Source organism: Cyclopterus lumpus, chromosome 12 (genome assembly GCF_009769545.1).
Source record: "Cyclopterus lumpus isolate fCycLum1 chromosome 12, fCycLum1.pri, whole genome shotgun sequence".
Classification (NCBI taxonomy): domain Eukaryota; kingdom Metazoa; phylum Chordata; class Actinopteri; order Perciformes; family Cyclopteridae; genus Cyclopterus; species Cyclopterus lumpus.
The window spans coordinates 7,325,718-7,345,989 of NC_046977.1; the positions used below are offsets into that span (position 1 = coordinate 7,325,718).

The 20,272-nt window shown below is 40.5% G+C and overlaps 1 protein-coding gene across 1 annotated transcript; it reads right to left on the reverse strand.

Moving 5' to 3' along the window:
- Positions 1 to 747: 747 nt before the first annotated feature.
- Positions 748 to 12,371, reverse strand: shc3 (SHC (Src homology 2 domain containing) transforming protein 3). The gene is made up of 12 exons (XM_034547086.1): positions 11,742 to 12,371; positions 8,669 to 8,739; positions 6,523 to 6,586; positions 4,957 to 5,076; positions 3,898 to 3,951; positions 3,701 to 3,752; positions 3,490 to 3,619; positions 3,241 to 3,394; positions 2,992 to 3,085; positions 2,689 to 2,880; positions 1,025 to 1,350; positions 748 to 876 (listed from the first exon to the last, which is right to left on the reverse strand). The coding sequence occupies exons 1-12, from the start codon at positions 12,369 to 12,371 to the stop codon at positions 748 to 750; spliced, it is 2,016 nt and encodes a 671-aa protein (XP_034402977.1).
- Positions 12,372 to 20,272: the final 7,901 nt, after the last annotated feature.

A 20,272-nucleotide genomic window follows, 5' to 3' on the forward strand; every position in this document is an offset into this window, starting at 1 on the left:
GTATCAAGGTCTACGAACAATGTCCACAAGAACAGTTGATTTTAAGTCATGCGACTGCAGTGACACGAGAAAATACTTCATAAAAAAAGGTTTCTTTAAAGCCATTGACAGCACTATGAAGGATGTCTGTTTGCACCCCGACACTTTGTGACTACTGCAAAGCAAAACACATTCAGTTTCCCCAATAACAGCAGATTTCATATAGTGACTATTTGAGTGAGCCTTCACACAATTGGTGAGATTAAAATAATTAACTATAAACGGCATTTGTTATTGTTTCCTCGACCTCTTTAGCCAACGGTTCCTGTAGAAATGTGGTTGTGCTTGACAGACAAAACTAAAATTTCAGATTTTTATTCTAAAATACTCTTATTCACGCCACTTTGAGGTTTGATTTGCACTTCATCTAAACTACAAGAACAATTGTCTTTTTTCTTTTCTTCAAATCTTTTAAAACACCAAATTAAGATATTATGTCCAAATGCACCTATGTCTTCTCAAAAATATAGCATTTCAGTCATCACAACAAAATAATAACAGTTCTATAAATATTAGTTGTTTTTTTTTCTTCTTTAACAAATCTTGTGTCTTCCGGTTTCTCCAGTAAATAACCACGGGCCGATTTCCCAACAACACTGTCAGCGCAAAGAGCCTTCAAGCATCTCCTCTTCACGTTTCCCCTTCAAGTTTCAGAATGGTAGGAGAGACTGTTCAGAGCTTCCCATTTCCCACCAGGCATTGCAGGCATCATTGTTTCCTTCCAACAGGCTGTAGGAGACACAGTTCACTCCCAGCTGACACAATCGGTAGATTGTTGTCACGGTGATGGCCAATAAGATGGCTAATGCTGTCAAATATATGATCTTTTGTCCGTACCTTTTGAAAAAGAGACAGAGATGTTAAATGTCAGTTATGGCCTAATGTGGCGATTCATTAAAGCAAAGGTGAGTTTTTTCTTTCTTTCATCCCCGCTACACAGTATCTCCCTGAAACAGACTCTAGGTGACCTTTAACCCCGTCTTACCGTGCCCTCGGGGTCCACCAGCAGCAGATGTTTGGCGAGTCCATTGTGCATGCCCGTCAGTACGAAGGACCCCGGGTTGGTCGTGCTCTTACGAACCAGGAAGTCCCCGTCTTCTTTCAGCAGTTTTTCGGCGTCACGGCGGCTCATTTTGCCGTGGTACCACGTCTGGCCCTCCAGCTCCTCCTGGGCCCGGAAGGCCACCGAGCGCACGAGAAGAGGGCTCGAGTTGTCCACGGACGCTGCCTTGTTGAGACCGGAGACCTGGGACTGGCCCGGACCCTGGGACGGCGGGTGGGACTGGGACTGAATGGCATCCTCGAAGGGCTCTGGGGTAGTTGAGGGCAGTGCCAGAAGGATGAGTTAACAGAGGAAGGGTATCTCTAGCCAAGGTTTTAACTGTCTAGACGTGTAAACGATGCTATCAGCTACTAAAATAGTAAAAAACCTAAAGATGTCTCTGAAACACAAGGTCATCGGTGCTTGAATTTAAGAAGGGTCTTAATTTCTAACTGTATTATTGGTGTTGTGGTAATTGGATAATCTATTCCACATCTGTTTCTACTCACACTATTCCACTGATCAACAGGTGGCGGTAACGCACTAGAAAAAGGCAGAGAAGAAGTAGACTGCTCGCACCTAATGCAAGATTTTTAATGTTTTTTTCTTTCTCACTATTTCATTTTCCACTCCAACATCGTGTTTCAAGGAACTACATCCCATTAAAATAAACCTTCTACTTCTCTACTGTTTAAACCAAATGGAATAAAGAAAGCAAAGCCACTGCTGTGGTGCTTGAGTACCATTACATAAACAATAGTAGCATAGAACAATAATACACAAAGACACATAACAGAAAGAAAGATAACCGTGAAATGCACAGCAGCTCAAGGAGGAGGGATTCATCAAAAAACAGCGCTAAATGTGCTAAATATGTCTCCCCCCAAAACTATATTGAATATACATGTTTTTAATACCCTGTTATCCTCTTAAGAATACACAAAAATATGCATGCATGCCATTTTTCTCAATTACAGAACAAATCTTCTTCTTAATCTAAAGATTAGAAAGACCCAGGTTTATTGGGACTATTTCCTTTCCATCTCTACACTCAATTTGTATGTACCGTATATCTGCATGTAAACATATATTTAATAACTATTTAATAACCTAATGAATAGTACTGCAATAAATTACTCATTCAATAACTTTAGAAATAAAATAACTGCATTTTTCCACATTGTATTGCGCAATATTCTGCTGTAGTTTGTTCGTGGAGGAACACAGTACAATGGTGACTATTCACGGCTAAATAACTACAGCAGGTGGATGATAACTCCTGCACTCAGTCTTCATACAAGAACAGTTTGAACAGAAACTCTTCATACATGGTTCAACACAACTTTATGAAACAGATCTTTTATGTATAATAATAGCAAAGCTAAGGTGCAAGTTAAAAGGAGGAAACAATATAGCCGTGCACTGACATTGACACTGATATGGTGTTATTAATGCCATGCCGACGTCACGGAGAAACAAAAGGCCACGAATCCTCTATCATTAAAAACTCTGACTCGAAAGTCATTGCAATGCAGCTCTGAACGCACGGCACAGATCCCAATGGATCGGCTCCTCGAACCACACGACCGACAGAAACCAAGACTCACTCATGTCAAACAGGTCCTTCTGTGGGCTCTCTTTGGCTGCAGCTGCCAGGCCCTTGGTCACATGGTCCGCCTCTGCCTGCAGCGCTGCCAGCACCTGGGCGTCGATCTGCTGAGTGTTCACATACGCGGGCAACTCTCCTGTTTTTGGTGCCGGACCTTTACTCTCGGGCAGACTGCTTATGTCAAATGATCCTACAGTAGATCATGTCGGAGAAACAATCACAGCCAAAGATGTTGAGTTGATGAAAATCTGCAAAGTTGCAACAACAGCAACAACAACAACAAAAGCTTGTTTTTTCTTACCCTGTTGTATGAATATAGTCTTTCTTTCATCTCCCCAGTTTTCCCTACAGTGCCGCCCTTGGTAATATGTCTGATCTACTGAACATGGGCCCATCTGATGACACACAGACACACAGGTATCAGTTAATTAAGATTGGCATTTAAAAAAAATTCATTCAAAAATTCATTGGTATTGAGATTGAGACACCTCCACATACTAAAGTTACTCTGCTCAAGTTCCTAGATTAATCCACATAAACTGAGTGGTACCTGGGATCCCTCTGGCGCTGCGTTCTGATTTGTCAGCCGGGTGTCTATAAAGCCTCCAGTGGGGGGCATCTTTCCCGGGATGTTGTTATAGTAAGGGTGTTCTGCTGACTCCTCCTCTTCCTCCGTCCATGGCAACTCCTCCATGTTTAATACCCTGGGGGAAAAAACGTGGTTTGATCATGAAAACTCAAAAGTGCAAATATGTGTGTGTGTGTGTGTGTGTGTTTGTGTGTGTCATGAACATCCCACCTGTCATGTGTGGAGGACAGTTTGCCTGACGGACACTGCAGGTACTGCTGGAAGCGGAGGTCGAAGGCCTGGCCAATGGTGCTGATGACATCCTGGGCCAGCCCGTCAGAGCACTCCAGGATGTGACATGCTGAGGAGGGCGGGAGCAACACGTTTTAATAAGCATGTTGCGTGAGCCGCTCTGTAGTATATCAAAGCAATGAACACCTACCTCTTCTGTTAACGGGGTCCTTTGCTACATAGGCAACATAATCTGTGGTGTCCTAAAAAAGAAACCCCCCCAAAAAAAGACACAAAATAGCCAAACTTTTATCTTCTGGTTTCTGGTTGTCAAATATTTTTGTTATGAAGTAGTTTTGAGTTATCACAAGACAAAGTCAATATGACACAGGCCATTGAGATACTTACAGGGTCTCCCCCTGATGCGAAGGAGATGGACTGCATGTGATGGTTTGCTATGATCTGTCAAGAACACATTTATGCAGCACATGTGAGTTTTTTAAATTCCTCTTTATACACACACAGACATACAAATGCACACGCATGCATTCTGCACGCATAGTGTAAAATGTATATCAGAATATGGTTCATTTATTTGCCTTTCGCCAATAATTAAATGAGAGATAACTGCCCGGTGTCTAAGGCAGCGTGAGGCAGCCATATTGGAAGCACTCAAGGGTCAGACGAGAAGGTCGGGACTCGTTGAGTTTGAATGCAGCTCTGAGATAAGGAACAGAGACAGCAGAACTGATACTTAAGATATCAGAAATGTTATTCTGTCGTGTCTGATTTAATATGTGTAGGATTATGAATTATATTTATTATTTTCTATATATTTTATTTGGCACCATCTGCTGGCAGTATCAAGAAAGACACAAGTGTAGACAGCAAAAGCACACTGTGAGCACTGACCACCCCCACCACATCAATAACTATTTCATTACCCCTATAAGAAAGTCAGGTCGCCAGCCTCCTCTGGTTATTCGAGCAACATATGGAGAGGTCATGTGCTCGTGCTCGTCTTCCTTCTCCTCCAACTGTTCTTTTATTACATAAAACCTCCTTGAACAAACATCCTTAATTCTATTTAAAAATACCGCTAAAAATATGTCCGCCATTGCATCAGTCTAAATTTAGAAAGCAATAGCCTCTTATCTTTTCTTTTTCTTTTTTTTTTTGCTTTGGAGATTCATTCTAATCTTGACCTTGGAGACGCTTGTGTGGTAAACAATCTAATCCACAAGGTCGCCTTACTTCAAACGTATCCCATGGCCTTCTTATTTTTGACCCTGTGTAACCCCTCCCACACACACACACACATAGAGTATATATGGTTGCTAGGAGGCAGACCCCTTAATACAATGGTGCTTCAGTACTATTTTCCTTAACATAGCATAGCATCATCTATTGTGCATCACATGTAGGTGGCTCATAGAATCAATTGTTTTCACAAGGTGGCACGCTGACCTGTTTGCAGTCAGGGGTCATCAGGTTGAGGCTACTGGTGGAGATATTTAGGTTGATGGACATGCCAGCAAACTGCAGGTTGCTCTTCCCCAAGATACTGGACAGAGCTTTTGACGGTGGCTGAGAAGAACAGAGGAAGACAGAGACAAACACAAAGTCACTTCATCAATTACACAGTATGTCAAAAAGGAATGATTCAAAAAGTGTTCTTTGCTTTCTTGCTGAGAGTTCAGATCAATGTATTGCTCTGTGAATATGAAGCTATACAGCCAGCAGACGGTCAGCAGGCAGACCGGTTTAGTTTAGCATGAAGAATGGAAACTGGGGGAAAACAGACGATATCCAACTGCGAGCACCTCTACAGCTCAGGAAAGAGTTATTTCTTCAAACTATTTCTTGCCCATGGCAAAGTGACTTTCTGGGGTCTCCACTGGCCTCCAACCACAAATTAGTCTGGAACATTAAAACCTCCTGTGAAACCAGAACTTAGTCGTTTTGCTTTTTTTGTACAAATACATGAGATGCAACATGCTAATTATTAATTTTCAGAGGCCCTGGTGAGTGGATTTTGCTACCTGTGGTCGGAGCCATGTTTGTTGTTTCCAGGCTTTATGCTAAGCTAACCTGCTGCTCGCTGTAACTTGTAAAATTGCAAACAATTTCTTTTAAAGAAGGTTTTATCATTGCCATTTCACCACTAGCAAATGTATACAGAGGAAACAATATCGTTCAATATTTTTATTGATTACAGCACATTTGATCTCATAACAGTTTTAGATACTTAATACTGCTGTGAGTGGTGATTTTTAGACGATAACAATGATCCAAACCCCGTTAACAGTGCTCAGCATGAAACTGATGTCACCATCGTGATTTGTCACACAGCCAACACAACATCATCTTATGTCTTGCATCTATTCTGAGAGAGAAACTAGTCCGTCCTCATTGTGTTATATACTCTTCTCTGACATTTGAACAAGCTCTAGAGAGCAGAGTAATGGTTCATTTCACACCCCACATTAAGACAGTCTCCTCGCACAGTGCGGACACACCATGTACATGCACTCAGAAGACAGGCGCTCACACACACACACACACACACACACACACACACACACTAGGCTCAGCCTCCTGATCACAGATATTGTGCACTACATGAGTCACTAAGCACTGTGCGCGGTGTGCAATGCATCGTGGGCTGGAGCTACGCCCACGCACATGCAATCCCATACCTCTTGATCTCTCTCCTCAGCCTCTCTCTCTCTCTCTCTCTCTCTCTCCTTTAAGCACAATCTCTTTCTCTCTCATCATGTCTTTCTCTCTCCATCTGTCTCCATTTTCTCCCTCTTTTTTACACGAAGGAAGGATCAGAGAAACTTACAGAGGCGATGCTATATATAGATTGTGGAAGGGTAAATGAATATCTAATGCCGTTTCCTCTTTTTTTTCTCTCTCTCTGTACCTTTCACTAACATTCATTTTCGCAGCTCTCTCAGTGTGGGCATCACTTCTCCCGTGCTCCCTCCATCTCCCTCCCTCCATCCCTTCCTCCCTCCCTCCATGTACCTTTCTCTTCCGCAGAGCTCCTTTGGTTCCTGGAACAGCCTCACACACCAGGCTGATGGCTTCCCTAGAGGGAAGACGAGAGGTGGATGAAGCCAAGATGGTGACCATAGACAGCCACAGACTCACTGTTATTTTAGTTGTTTTAATACAGTTACTACTCATGATTATGTACTTTCCCACTTCCACTTTTGTGTGGAATCGCGTACAGCCATGCTCGTGGTCCTATGAGGCTGTACATAAGCACAACATCATGCTAACAGGGACAATGCTCCATACTGATGTTGAGCAGTTATGCCACGTTGAGCCAAAGTTGGCTGATTAGCAATCATCACAAAGTACAGCTGGTTTTTAAAAGGAGATTTTATTTAAGGTACATGAGTTGGGGTCTTTTAGTGGTTGCTAATGGTAATGTGATAATTGAATAATTTAGGTCTTTGCATTTTTTATTATAATAATATCACTTATTATTATGGATATTATTAGTCTGGTTTGTTAATGAAGCGACTGTTTAGGAATCCTTTGAAGATAAAATATTGTATAGATGTACAGTAAATGTAAGTTCTTATATGTGTTGTCCTTGACATGCACTGTCTTGTTCTTTTATTTAATAAAAGCATCGCTTTATTTTTGAATGTATCGAATAAATGACCTGTTGCTGCAACAACATCTGTTTGGATTTGTTTTGTTTATTGTTAACATGAGAAGATGTGAGTTGTCAATTGCCAAATGGAAAATGGACAAAAAGAACAACCCCCCCCAAAAAACTGTAAATGAATACATTTACCTAAAAGTGAGGCTGAACTACAGGTTGTTGCACATAAAATGAAATCACATTGGCCACAAGAGACCAGAGTCAAGATTCAATATCCAGTGAAGAGTGTTTTATACGGTGCCATGGGGAATATTACAAATGCAGAGCACCTCTCGAAACCATGCAACTGTATCTGGTGTACAGCAACACACATTACAGAGTGAAATCTAAAATTGGCTTTCAGATGTGAAGTGAACCGTTTTATCCGCGCTATCGTTTTCATGTAAAAGACAACAATATATGGATTAAATAGTGGCTAAAAATAGAGCTGCTTTGATGCAGTCAAATCAAATCCCCCCCTAAAAAGAAGTGAATTTGGTTTCATGACCGAAACAGAAAGGTTCATTTCTGTATCCTACGCGGATAAATCACACACAGCAGTATAGGTGCTTTCAGAAAGGCAAAATCTAATAATAGCAATATTATGAGACATAAAATGTTCTCTCTGTTTGTCTGTCTCTCTCTTTATTAGAGGCAAACAGAAAACCACATACACAGAGAGAGAGAGAGAGAGAGAGAGAGAGAAATATGCTCTAGATACATAGAATATCAAAATCCTTTTTACTATTATGGATTGAACCTTTATTCATACTGAGACCTAATGTTTTGCTCGTAATTATATGTTTATATCTGTGAAAGAACGACAGAGAGCAGTGATTTATTTTGGAGTGTTTTAAGAGTAAATTATGTTTAATACTAAATGTACTTAATTTGAACCACTTTGATTCATTTGGTCACATGAAAGATTTTCACTGACCAACTTACACTGATAGCACAGTTGATAAAAGCTATTTTCTGTATATATTCTACATGTTTATCTACTGTCATCTCTTAATCACTAAAATCATTGTGGATCTGCTTAGGACACATGTTATAAACAGACACAAACTCAGGAGCATAGATATCATTAAGATAATTAACTAATGATTAAAACAGTATTCACCAAGTTCATTCACAACATGGCAAACCTATAATGTCCTTTTCTTATAAGGTAGGTTTAGAGTGTAGTCCACGAGTTCAAATATCTAGGGTTTTAGGATAAACAAATAAATAATTAAAATCTAAAATTTTAGAACTGGTATAAAAAATGTAAAAACTATTCTGACTGAGTGATATTTAAGTCAAAATGTTTGTGGTGTTTAAGTAAATCTAAAGAAGAAAATACAAATTGTCACTTGGAAATTCAAATAAAACCTATAATAAATCATTTTAGATAGTTATTTATTTATTTTTAACAAATACACACCATACTTATGTGTGCTATGTCTAAGTATCAACAATCATTTTTAAATCAAGTGAATCATGAAAAGTCAGAACATAAAAGTGTGGCCATACCGAGTAATTTGTGATCTTGTGGTGAAATCCAGGGATCTCATCGACCGAAGGACTTCTATGCAGCCCAGATACTGGAAAGAAGAAATGTCAAAAGTTACGTTCATAACAAGCACATAATATTGTACAGGAAAAAAACAACAATCAAAACTCACTAGATCCAAATACCTGCAGTTCTTCACTTGATACAAAATCACTACACCAGAAATTAAATATCTAGAAACGAGGCACTAATTCCAGAAAGGATCCAATTTGACTCAACCAATCCAAGGTACTGGTTGTTTTTGACCACTGGGAGCACTGTGGAGCAGTGTTTTTCCATAAGAGTCCCGGATTTGTTGCATCTTGTGCACATGCAGGAGGACACACATGCCCAAAAGTGTGCACACCTTCCTGTTGCCTGATGTTGGCAGTGAGGCACTAAAGATACTGAAAAGGCGGACAAAGGAGAAGGCCACTAACTAGCAAACATTGATGTAAACAATGAAGGATTCAATGAAAATCCCTTTTACAGATGTTCTATGAGGAAGGAACTACATGGACATTACAGCGTCTTCATTTACCGGGTCACTTCTTAATATGCACACTTAGAATACATTCAAGTAATGAACATTATACCGATCTTTATATGAATGGTTATATAAAGGGAGTGACTGGATATTAATTTGGCAACTTCAGTTATGATCCTTTCATCCAACCTTCCCAAATTGACTTAAAGCTGTAAGTGTATGGGGGTTTTCTACTTTCTAGTTAAAAACCAAGGCAACAAAGGCCCAAAGGCCCAAAAGGCAACGACTGACACATGAAGTTCATGCAAAGTTGTGCTTTGGAAACTGCATCAGCATCTTAATATGTCACACGAGGTGACTGTAGTCCTCCCATCCCATAAATCCACCTTCCAGCCACTTACTCACCCTACAACACCTCCTCTGATTAATACTCAGAACATTTAATGCTGACGAGTTGCTATCGTTATCACAATCACATTCATAATCTGTGTGTAAACAGACATCCAGACACCCTAACGTTATCACAATCACATTCATAATCTGTGTGTAAACAGACATCCAGACACCCTAACGTTATCACAATCATAACTTTAAGATTCTGAGGCTTCTTCTCTGCTTCTTAAGCGTTTTGGAAGCACCAGCAAAACAAATACAAAACATTTTCAACATGATTGTTTGCATATTTTTTTTGTGTTATCTATTTTTTTTGTTAGCTATTTTCAGAGCACAAAGTTTGAAGCGCACTCTTCAGCCCAACAATATATCTCACGATTCTAAAAATTGTTTGAGACCCATTCTGAGCACAACATGAAGATGTTTTTCTCTCATGCTGTACAACAAACAAATACATGGTTCACACAGCAACACTAAACCTAAAATTATGTATGAATATCAATGGGAAGCCAGCTATGAAGAGGGCATAACTGATCCCAGTGAACAATACTGGTCCTTTAACATGTACACACTTAACTCTATAACAAACAACAACCTGCAACATAGTCATATATACTGTACCATTGGCAAGGGTTATTGCCTACTGGAGTTTTAATGTTATGCTCATGAATTAATCCATTTTTTAAAGTGTCTCGCTTATCGTCAAGTTGCACTCGGGTGAAAAGATGTAACAAAACGTGTAGTTGGTCCATAACGTGCACAGTTGCTGAATTAAACAGGCCAGTTCTGTGCAGTCTAGACAGGATAAGTCAGGTCAGGAGGACAGAGCACTTATCCATGAATACCGCCAGGCCAAAGGTGAATGCAATGAGTATTAATAAATGTTGAATAAAAAAAGAAAAATGCACAGAACCTTATTTTTTTAGGAGGAACGTGAAATAAATCATTACAAATATACTAACAAACACCAAAAAAAACAGCATTATTATTTGGTTATTTAGCTTCTTGTCTTTGCATACAGACATAGTTACCATGGGCAAAAAAGTGAGTGTAAAAAGTGTCACTGTCAATCAATGTCCCTTTAGAGTAATGGTGCATGATGCGCGACGAGTGACCACATGACGCTAATTAAAAGGGCTGTGAGCAAAACACCACGTTGAACTCAATACACACAGGACCTCAAACCACAGGAAGAGCCGAGGGTGGGGGAGCACCCACCGGACACATTTCCCCCCTCTCAGTGTGGATGCTTCCAGCAGCATTGACTGGACAAATAAGCGCTGCCGTCCTTAATGCAGTTAATGGAACGTCCCGCTGGTCACAGATACTGACGGCTTTGTTTGGGCAAGTTGTGGTAGGTGTCATATGATGGCGATCACGCTGTGCAACTTGATTTTGGGAATATAACACGTCACCGAGCAATCCTCTCCAGTTTGCTCACTCAAAACCACATTCTACTTTTTGTTTTATGTGAAGCGTTCATTAAAAAAAAAGAAAAAAAAGAAAAGATGCACACTCAACTGCCAAGTTATTGTTTCAGTGAAAATGGTTTGTTCCATTTTTTTTTTCATTCCCTTTACACCTTGAAGAGCCAGGGCTCGGCATCATCACTCCTCATGCTAGTGACTCATTGCCGGCATGATGACATTCACAGCCCTCGTACTTGTGCGCCAACTTGTGCTGCTTTAAATTATGTATGAAGGCTGAGCAACAACAACATGAGAGACAAACATGCACTGCATGTGGGTCTTTTTTTTCTTCCATTTCCACCATTTCACCGTCTGCGAGCCATAGAGCTCAGAGAGATGCACAATGTACAGAATAACACATCACCATGGTTACAAAAGCATAACGCCAGTGGGTACACATATATAAGACACACTGTATGAATTGAAATGTTTACAGTATTCTCAAAATGACGCTGTTCTTGTTTTGTCATCACACTTTCCCCCCAATGTTAACCCTCTATTTTCTGGTTGCTGCTGCTGCACCTTCTGATGAAGCCAACCTACATACGCCCACTCAAGGGCATTGTTTTCTGTGCCAATAAAACATTATTTCTCATAAAACTATTATCCCACCCCCCCTTTGCATGTGGCTGAGCTTGAGTCATTGAAAGAAAAGAGAGAATGGAAAAGAAGGTGAGGACAAAAAATGGAAACGAGACGACCCACCTTCACAATGTATGTCACCCCTGGACCAGAGATCTTCTCGCTCGAGTGTAGCCATCCTCTGGCGGGTTTGATCACCAGTCCACCACCTCCACCTGGATTCCAGTCCTCTCCGCCGGGCGGCAGCTCGTCCAGCCTGCTCTTCTTGCTCATGCTGACGGCCGGCTCCAGCTGCAAGCAGGGGGTCGAATGAGAGGCCGAGCTGCACAGAGAGCCGCCCACACCAGAGGCTGCTGCCGTCGCCGCACTGGGGCTCGGGCCACTGGAGCTGCCTGAGCCCAATCCCCCACCCCCCTGCAGCTTAGACACAGCCAGGTCCTTGACAGCCGAGGGCAGGCCCTTGATGCCCAGCAGGCTGCCTGAGTTGCTGAATTTCAGGCCGGACACCTTGTTGATGAGGGTACAGAGGGTGGTGCCTCCATCTTCCAGGTGGTCAGAGCCGTGGCTGGTGTGGGTGCTGGAAGCAGTGGTGGTGGAGGAGGGCTGGACCTCAGTCGGGGGTGTGTAAGATGTCTCGGCTGCAGACTGGGGGGTGGCCGAGACCTTGGGGTTCATGGACAGGCCGTGGAGAAGCTCATCGACGGATGTTACTGACTCATTCCTGAAGCGGTTGTATTTGGTACGGTGAAGCATACCCTTCTCTCTCTTGCTCTCTCCCCTCTCTCCACCAACCGACACGCACAGCCTGCCTCTTTCACAAGTGTGCTGGCAGACGTGGCTGAGCCGTGCTGATTACCCTCTCCTGTAACATAGCAGCAGCGGTACAGGCAGCAAACGCCTTTTAGCAATCACAGGCCACCTGACTGTAATTTTCTCTATTGAGGTTACAGTGGTGGTTGTGTTGAGCTGCTGCTGCTGCTGCTGTCGCCAAAGTCCAATCTACTGTCAGTAAAAATCCAGAGCTGCAATCCAATCCGTCAGATAGAAATAGACAGACACAATCCATGAAAACACAGCATTGAGGGAGAGGGAGGAGAGGATGGAGAGGGAAAAAAAGGTCTCTAAAAGGCTACCAGTGTTGTGGTGCAGCTTGTTTGGTTTCCAGCGGTGATGCTGCTGCTGATTTCCAGCCTCAAAAATCCAAAAAGTAAGAACAGAGAAAGGTCTATGTTGTCGATGATCACGGATACTGCGAAGGAAGAGCAAATACTCTCTACTGACTGCTGCCTGCCGGCTCAGAGCTAAAGCATGACTCACTGATCAGAGAAAACCTTCTCAACAAAAGGCTTGCTGAACACTGCAAATCACTTCCTGTCGGAGGGGAAAAAAACCTCCCACTTACAGCACACTAGAACCAATCAATTTTTTAATTCCCCAGTCTGATATTTATTCTCTTTAATTCTTTCCTTCTCATTTGTCTTTCTGAGAAAATGAAATTAAGAATGAGAGGAAGCTTGATTTATTAACTTAGTAACATAATTATTGAGAATAATCGGCTTGAATTCAAGTTATACGCAATTAATATCCGATTGAAATAAACTGATAAAAGTTTAAATAAAAGGATGATGCACACAATAAATGTTTTCCAGAAATTAAATTAGTAATGAAAACTAGCATCCATTTAAATGATAGCCACAATCCTGCAAGAATATTTTAACAAAATATACAGATGTCTTTGTTACAAGAATGAAATCTCAATTTAAATGTTTCATAAAGATTATATTTTTGCTAAAAAAATTAAAAATATATATATTTATACCGTAAGTCACTGAAAGCAACAATACAGTAAAATGTTAGCGTGACCGGAAATACGCAACATCATTAATATAATGTCCATGTTCATTTATAATAGCTGCAGAATATGGGCAGACATCACTCCTCAGTTATGTACTTTCAAAAACCCATGACTTCTTAAAATACGTGTTGTTTCTGCCCAGAATATTAATATTCAAGCATTAATGCAAAAATGAATAAAGCATTTTTTTTTCTCATTAAATTGGTTTTGAAACCATTTGTCTAACGTGAAGCACTAATTCAGCATTCTGCAACAAAGGAATACAAAAAAATGTCACAACAAGGAAGCAGATTCAATCTCACAGCTTGTCTAAAATACCAGGCAATTGGTCCAGGTTGAATTACATGAATGACACAACTGAAAAAAAACACAGTGCGAACGACATGTTTCTCAAGCAGATGAGTCAATGAAACAACCAAATGGATAACAGAAAAAAAAGATCCACGAGTCTCCTTAAAACCAGCAGCAATGAAGCATCTTTGTCTCCCCGGTAGCGGAAAGCACACAGCCAGACACCATTCATGTAAAATGTCCTCAGGAGCATCTAGCAAAGCCGAAAGACTGACACTCATTCATAAGCAGCTTCCGCTCTCACTCTGCTGCAGATTTCGCACTGCAGTCCCTCCCAACATCTCTCTTTCCTGCCTGGCAAATATAGAAAGAAAAAAAAAGAAGAAAAAAAAGCACGTCTGCCTTCTCTCCTCAGAAAAAAAAAAAACAGGCAAACACAAGAAGCAGGGATGAAAAGGCAGGCCCTCGCCAATCAAAAGAGGAGGCAAAAAGACAGAGGTAAAGAGCAGAGGACAAAAAGCATGCAATATTTAGTCTTTTATGTGAATGAAATAGCCGGCTGGCATACCAATGTTTCTGTGAATGGAAGCAAGGCCTTTCTGCCTCTGCAAGGCAATCCCTTGGGATGGCATGGTCTTATCCAATGAGGAGCTGGCTGGATGACTCATTCAGGGGAGGCGAGCAGAATAGTGGAAGAGACCATTCCAGACGCAGGTGTACATTTCGTTTTCTCTTGACTGCCCTTTAAACGTGTTACGTAGATCATCAGATATGCATTGTTAGCGTGATTCAATAAGCCAATGTTCTGTTAACAAAGTAAGAAAACATATATCCAGAAAAAAGACGTTTGAATGAAAAATGCCACCCCCCTGATTTTGATTGTCACCATTAACAGTTACCACCTAGACATTTAATTAACAATATATTGTTTATATGTAAGAGGGCTGATAGTACAAATGTACTAGAACAATAAATGTATTTTGAATTGACAAATCTGGTAGATATATTGGGGCAATATTTGTCTTTTGAAAAAATATATAATTAGCATCCTATTTGATTTCATTATTAGAATTACATCCTGTATATGCTAATGTTTGATATGTTCTTGTTGATATTTTTAAGAGATATATAATAAAAGTCCTCTGCAATTGTATTATCCTTTGAGATGATGATTGTCTATCCGAAGAAAAATACCTTTTATTACTAGAACAAGGACAGACTACACCTTGTAAAATGTGGGTCTGTGCAGTATCAAACCGCAGCAAAGGACTATAAAAATCACCATGTTGCAGTTTTATGCTGGTGTCTTGCGGTTTTTCATCCTATTCCCTTTATTATATGTCAAATACAGTGTTTCAACATTGTAAATATCAATATTAAAGTGAAATCATTTCATCTATCCATTTTTAATTTGCTTATCTTGTGCTGGGTCGCGGGGGCAGCAGGCTGAGGAGGGTATTCTACACATCCCTCTGCCCAGCAATGCTATCCAGCTCTTCTCGGGGAACCCCAGGCCAGGCGACGAAATACATAATCCCTTAAACTCGTTATGGGATTACCAAGTTAAATGTGCCCGCAAAACATCTAAAAGGGGAGGCATCAGGATCAGATGCCAGAACCACCTCAGCTGGTCCCTTTTGGTGCGAAGGTGCAGTGGCTCTACCCCAAGTTCCCTCCGGATGTATGCTTGTATCCGTGATCTCATTCTTTCGGCCACGATTCAAAGCTCATGACCATCGGTGAGGGTTGGAACGTAGATGGATCGGTAAATTGCCCTCTTCACAACAGCGGTCCGGTACAACGTCCCCATTACTATACCTGTCCATCTCTCGCTCCATGGTACCCTCATTTGTGAACAAGAGCCCCAGATTCTTGAACTCCCTCGCTAACCAGAAGGCTGGTTACTCTGAGCTGCTGTACATAAGCCAGACTTCCATATAACGACTCGCAGTCAATGAGAGGCAACCCTCTTGTTTTCTTGGGGAAAACTCCAACACAGCGGCACTCAGCCGGGGGCTCGTGAGTATCCCCTCGTCCACCCTGAGCCTCTCAACCTGGGCAACTCCAGAAAAGGCTAGAGTCCAGGCCCTCTCCGGAGTTTGGTTCCAGAACAAGTGCTATGCATGGAGGTGAACTATATCCAGTTGGTACCGCTCCACCTCCTGCACCAGCTCCGCTGCCTTCCCCATCAGCGAGTTGACAATCCACGCAACTTCCATTGAACTTTAATTTGCCGGTATTTATTTCCACCATTAATTTTTTTAATATTGCCATACCAAAAAATTTAAATAGAACAACTATTAATTCTGTCAAGTAATGTTCATTGATCCTGCCATATAACCTTATATATGGAGCTAACGCTTATTAGCGAGATACAATCGATAATCACTGACTCGATATAAGAAGTCTGCTTTTCTCTACCTGTCTGAAATGTAGGACTAATTGCTTGACGGTTCATTTAAGTGACAAGATTGAAATACTCGGCAGATGTAGCAAAGGTAAAGGGGCAGGGCTCATGGAGAGGTCAGGATGAATCCTACTGACTTTCCTCTAGCACCACCAGCAGGTCAACATTGTTGTCCTTTAAATATCTCAAGAATAACTAGAAGGAATCCTATAAAAATGTTTCAGTTGTTTAGTTTATGACCAAATACCTGCAAAACCAATGACATTCGCAACAGCCTCAGCTTTACTTTATGTTTACGGCTAATTAGATAAATTAACATGGTAAAACGTATAACTGCAGAACATCAGCATGTTAGCTTTGTCGCATTCACCCCTTTACAGTAGATCTGCGAGCATGGCTGTCGGTCAGTCTTAGTTTATAATAATTTGTAAACACGGTTATTCATAAACACAATACCCTAAAACTGTATGATTCTCCTCCACTATTATCTAAATGAAGAGGTGAGAAAAGTCCTCTCAATACCCCTGAAAAAGGGTGCAGATATAAGGCTAGCCTGCTTCACATTACTATGTAGACATGGTCTCAGAGATCCCGAGGGACTGAAGGCCCACCCACTGTTTCCCTGCCACTGTGGAGAGAAACGGTGAAAAGGTGAGAATATCTGGAACATCTGCTCGACCGACAGCTGATGGCTGGTCACTGGGGGCGTTGCCTGTGCAGTCGTCTGCAGAGGCCGCAGTGTAACTTCCTGTGGTGTATGACAGGGTGGATTTGTGGACAGGTCACAGAGTGTCTAATAAATAACACACAGGATCATTCTTGTAACATCTTCACCACCTACAAGCAAGTGAGTTTTCTAGATAAGAATGCCCGACAACCCAAATATGAATGTGTCTTCCGCTTATTTCATGTATGATTTATATTGACGTAGAACATTCACAAAATATACAACTAGTCCTGATAATTACCCAAATGTAATATGTGTGAGAATAACTACTTCCAGTGATTAGGAACATAATGTTCTTTGGCAATCAAACATGTGATTTAACATCCAATTTTCATCTCAATCAGACAAACATTAAGAGTGAATGGGAAAGGAGAGACAGAGGAAAAGAGCATCCATTGGCCAGGAAAGCAGCAGACACTTCTCCACTACTGTTGCCAGGTTACGATACCAAAAACATTTAAAAAAAGCAAGAGTTATTTTCAGACTAGCTTGAAGCAAAATAACCAATGTTACAGAAAGGGCGGACACAAGCAACTGGTAAAATCCAACCTTTTTTTTTTTTTCATCAAAAAGTCCATTATTCATCGACAGCAATGAAGAGCTTCATGATTCAAATTGTAATGTTTGGGTAACAATAAAACATTCACATATGGTACATATGATAATAGACTTAATAGCATATTGTTAAGTTAAAATACAAAATTACAGCATCTCATGCATTTGTCCTGTCAAATATATTCAGAATTAGATATTTTCTTCGGGGCCATCTGATACTCATTTTCCAGATTGTCGAGACCTGGAAGACTTTTATTAGTGGCATTAGTCCTCAGCATGAAGATAACCAGTATATTTAACAAGTCCCAAACGTTGAAATGATGAACAGTCTCCAATCCCTGAAACAATGCTTTTGTTAACGCTTACCAACACATCACTCTGTTTCCACTCATAGAGGCAAGAAACTTAAATAACACTTTATTTGTGGATGGAATGAGCAGAACTTAATGGTCAATCGGTCCATATATACATTGTTATAGTTTTCTAAGATAAGACACAGCACTACAAGACTTATACGATTGGAAATCGTCCTCTTTGGTTTACACTCAGAAAACCAATATATGTTTTATGATGGGGACAGCTAGCCAGCTTTATACTAAAATAAATATATGTGCATTACATCCATTCACTGCCACTGGTTTGCTTTATTACTCTGACACTGCAGCGTTCTAACAGCCCTCCCACTTTTATTAAGTTATGCAATGATGGAAACAAACTGTTGACCCCACACATACATATATAATATCTCTTCATATTATGTGGGCCAGGGACACCTTTATGTTTGATGATAAATACAAATACAAAGTTACTCAACATCGTGTTCACACTGAATGTAGCTGAGTGTAATTTTCTTGCCCCACATCCGTGACCTAATATGAGGCTGTTTGTGACCACGATTCAATAACATTCCTGCCTGTGGTTATACAAGTGTGTAATTTTTCTTAAAAGCTTCCATGTAACATAATAAAATGAATAGCAATAAGGGAAAACAATATTTATAGCCTACTTGAAGAGAGGCGCGTGATGTAAGAATTTCCTGTGTGGACAATGTGTAGCCTTGAGAGCTCATTTTCATAATCACGTCTGGGGTATCATTTGAGCCCCTTCTGTGAATGGTTTATTTAAGAAGTGGCAGATGCAGCGGAATTATAGGGGATCATATATATCTATACGTCTGTAGCTCTATAGACACAGTCACCTTATATCGCACGCCAATAATCCAATCCATTTCAATTAAATCACAATGTGATGCAATACAAAAACTCATTTGCATTGTTTAATGTATGAAATGACTGGATTTTTTGTATTTTGACCAGCTGTCATTTACTGCCAAAAATATGCAGAGCAAAATATAAATGTCAAAAGTTGTGGTTTTTGTCATTTGTAAAAACCTACAAAATATGCTGTTTCTCCACAATATTTGTATTTTTTATATAAGTCACACATGAGACTTAAATGTCTTTCCCTGACTACCTCATATAGACTACCTACAAAAAAGACGCTTATGATCATAATTAGGCCTCCTCGCCTATGAGATGGTGTTTAGAGGGCATAATTGCACACTAGGGAAGCCAAATGATTATGAGAGGAAATGGTTTCATTTGAAATTGAATTGTTTTTGTTGTTTTTATATAACACCTATTATAACCACCGCCACCTTTTGGGTATGTTTGAGTGTATGGAATAAGTGAGTTGTATATGCTGGATGGTCTCTGTAATTCCATGATTGTATTGAGCCTTTTCATATAGAAAATACAAGATCTCAGTCATACACTACAGCCAGAAAGGAGTCTTCATCATTGTCCTTCATCTTTAATGTAAGTCTCCTTTCCAGCCAGTTAAATCGCCCAATTTTCTCCTTTTTTTATGGCTACAGTTTTTCCACCTTGAACAAATGAGCTTCTGTGGCTTTTCCCTTTACTATGAACCTGCGACAACTTAGTTTCCAAATCTTGTTGGCAACTACGTTCATAATGGTCTCTAGCATTCTTAGCCAGAAGAAAAGAAAGAATGGTAGAAGAAGGAGCATGAACTGGGAAGAAAAAAAATCTGGAGGGCCAGAAAAGTGAAAATGAAGACTGAAAGAAGAGAAGTGAGCAAAATTGGACAGAGCTGATTCTCATGCGTCCGTTAGGAAAAGTTTCACCAGCTGACTGAAGTCCCTGCTGCTCTGAGCGGCCGACCTCTGACCCCACTGAAAATGTCACAAGCACTCACTGTCACTCATCATAAAGATTCCCCACTTGAGTTGGTACCTTTAATACTTTCGTTCTTTTGCATTCTCTGTATTGTCTGAGCCAAGCAGCTTCGTTTGCGTAAAGATCTTGAACCTAGTCGGTTTAATCAACAACACAATATTAATATTTCTTATCCTTTGTTTGATATGTTAATGGTTTGCTTTAGTTCCAGGTTCACAACAGTGTCAGAATTAAAGTGTTGGGAAATTAGTAACTTAAAAAAACGGTCGTGCTGCTTTTTTGGTGAAAACTGGCTTTTGTTACCGTTATTGTGTAGAGATCAGAGACATTTTTAAACCAGTGTACTAAACATGATTTTGTCTTCCTTTTTTGCCTGTGCTCCTTTACTTGGTCACATGAGGGCGATATGACTCCAGTTGCGCTCGACAGCGCCATGAAAAATAGAAAAGCGTCACAGCTATACAGAAACCTTTGCCTATAAACATTTGTTTCTCAGTTTCATTTTTTTTCTTTATTATACATCAAGTGTCTTGTACTGAGCATTTTTTTCTGATCATCCCTAGTTTATTAATAGAATATTAAATGCCTTTTTTGTTTATAAATCAGTGAGGCATGAACATC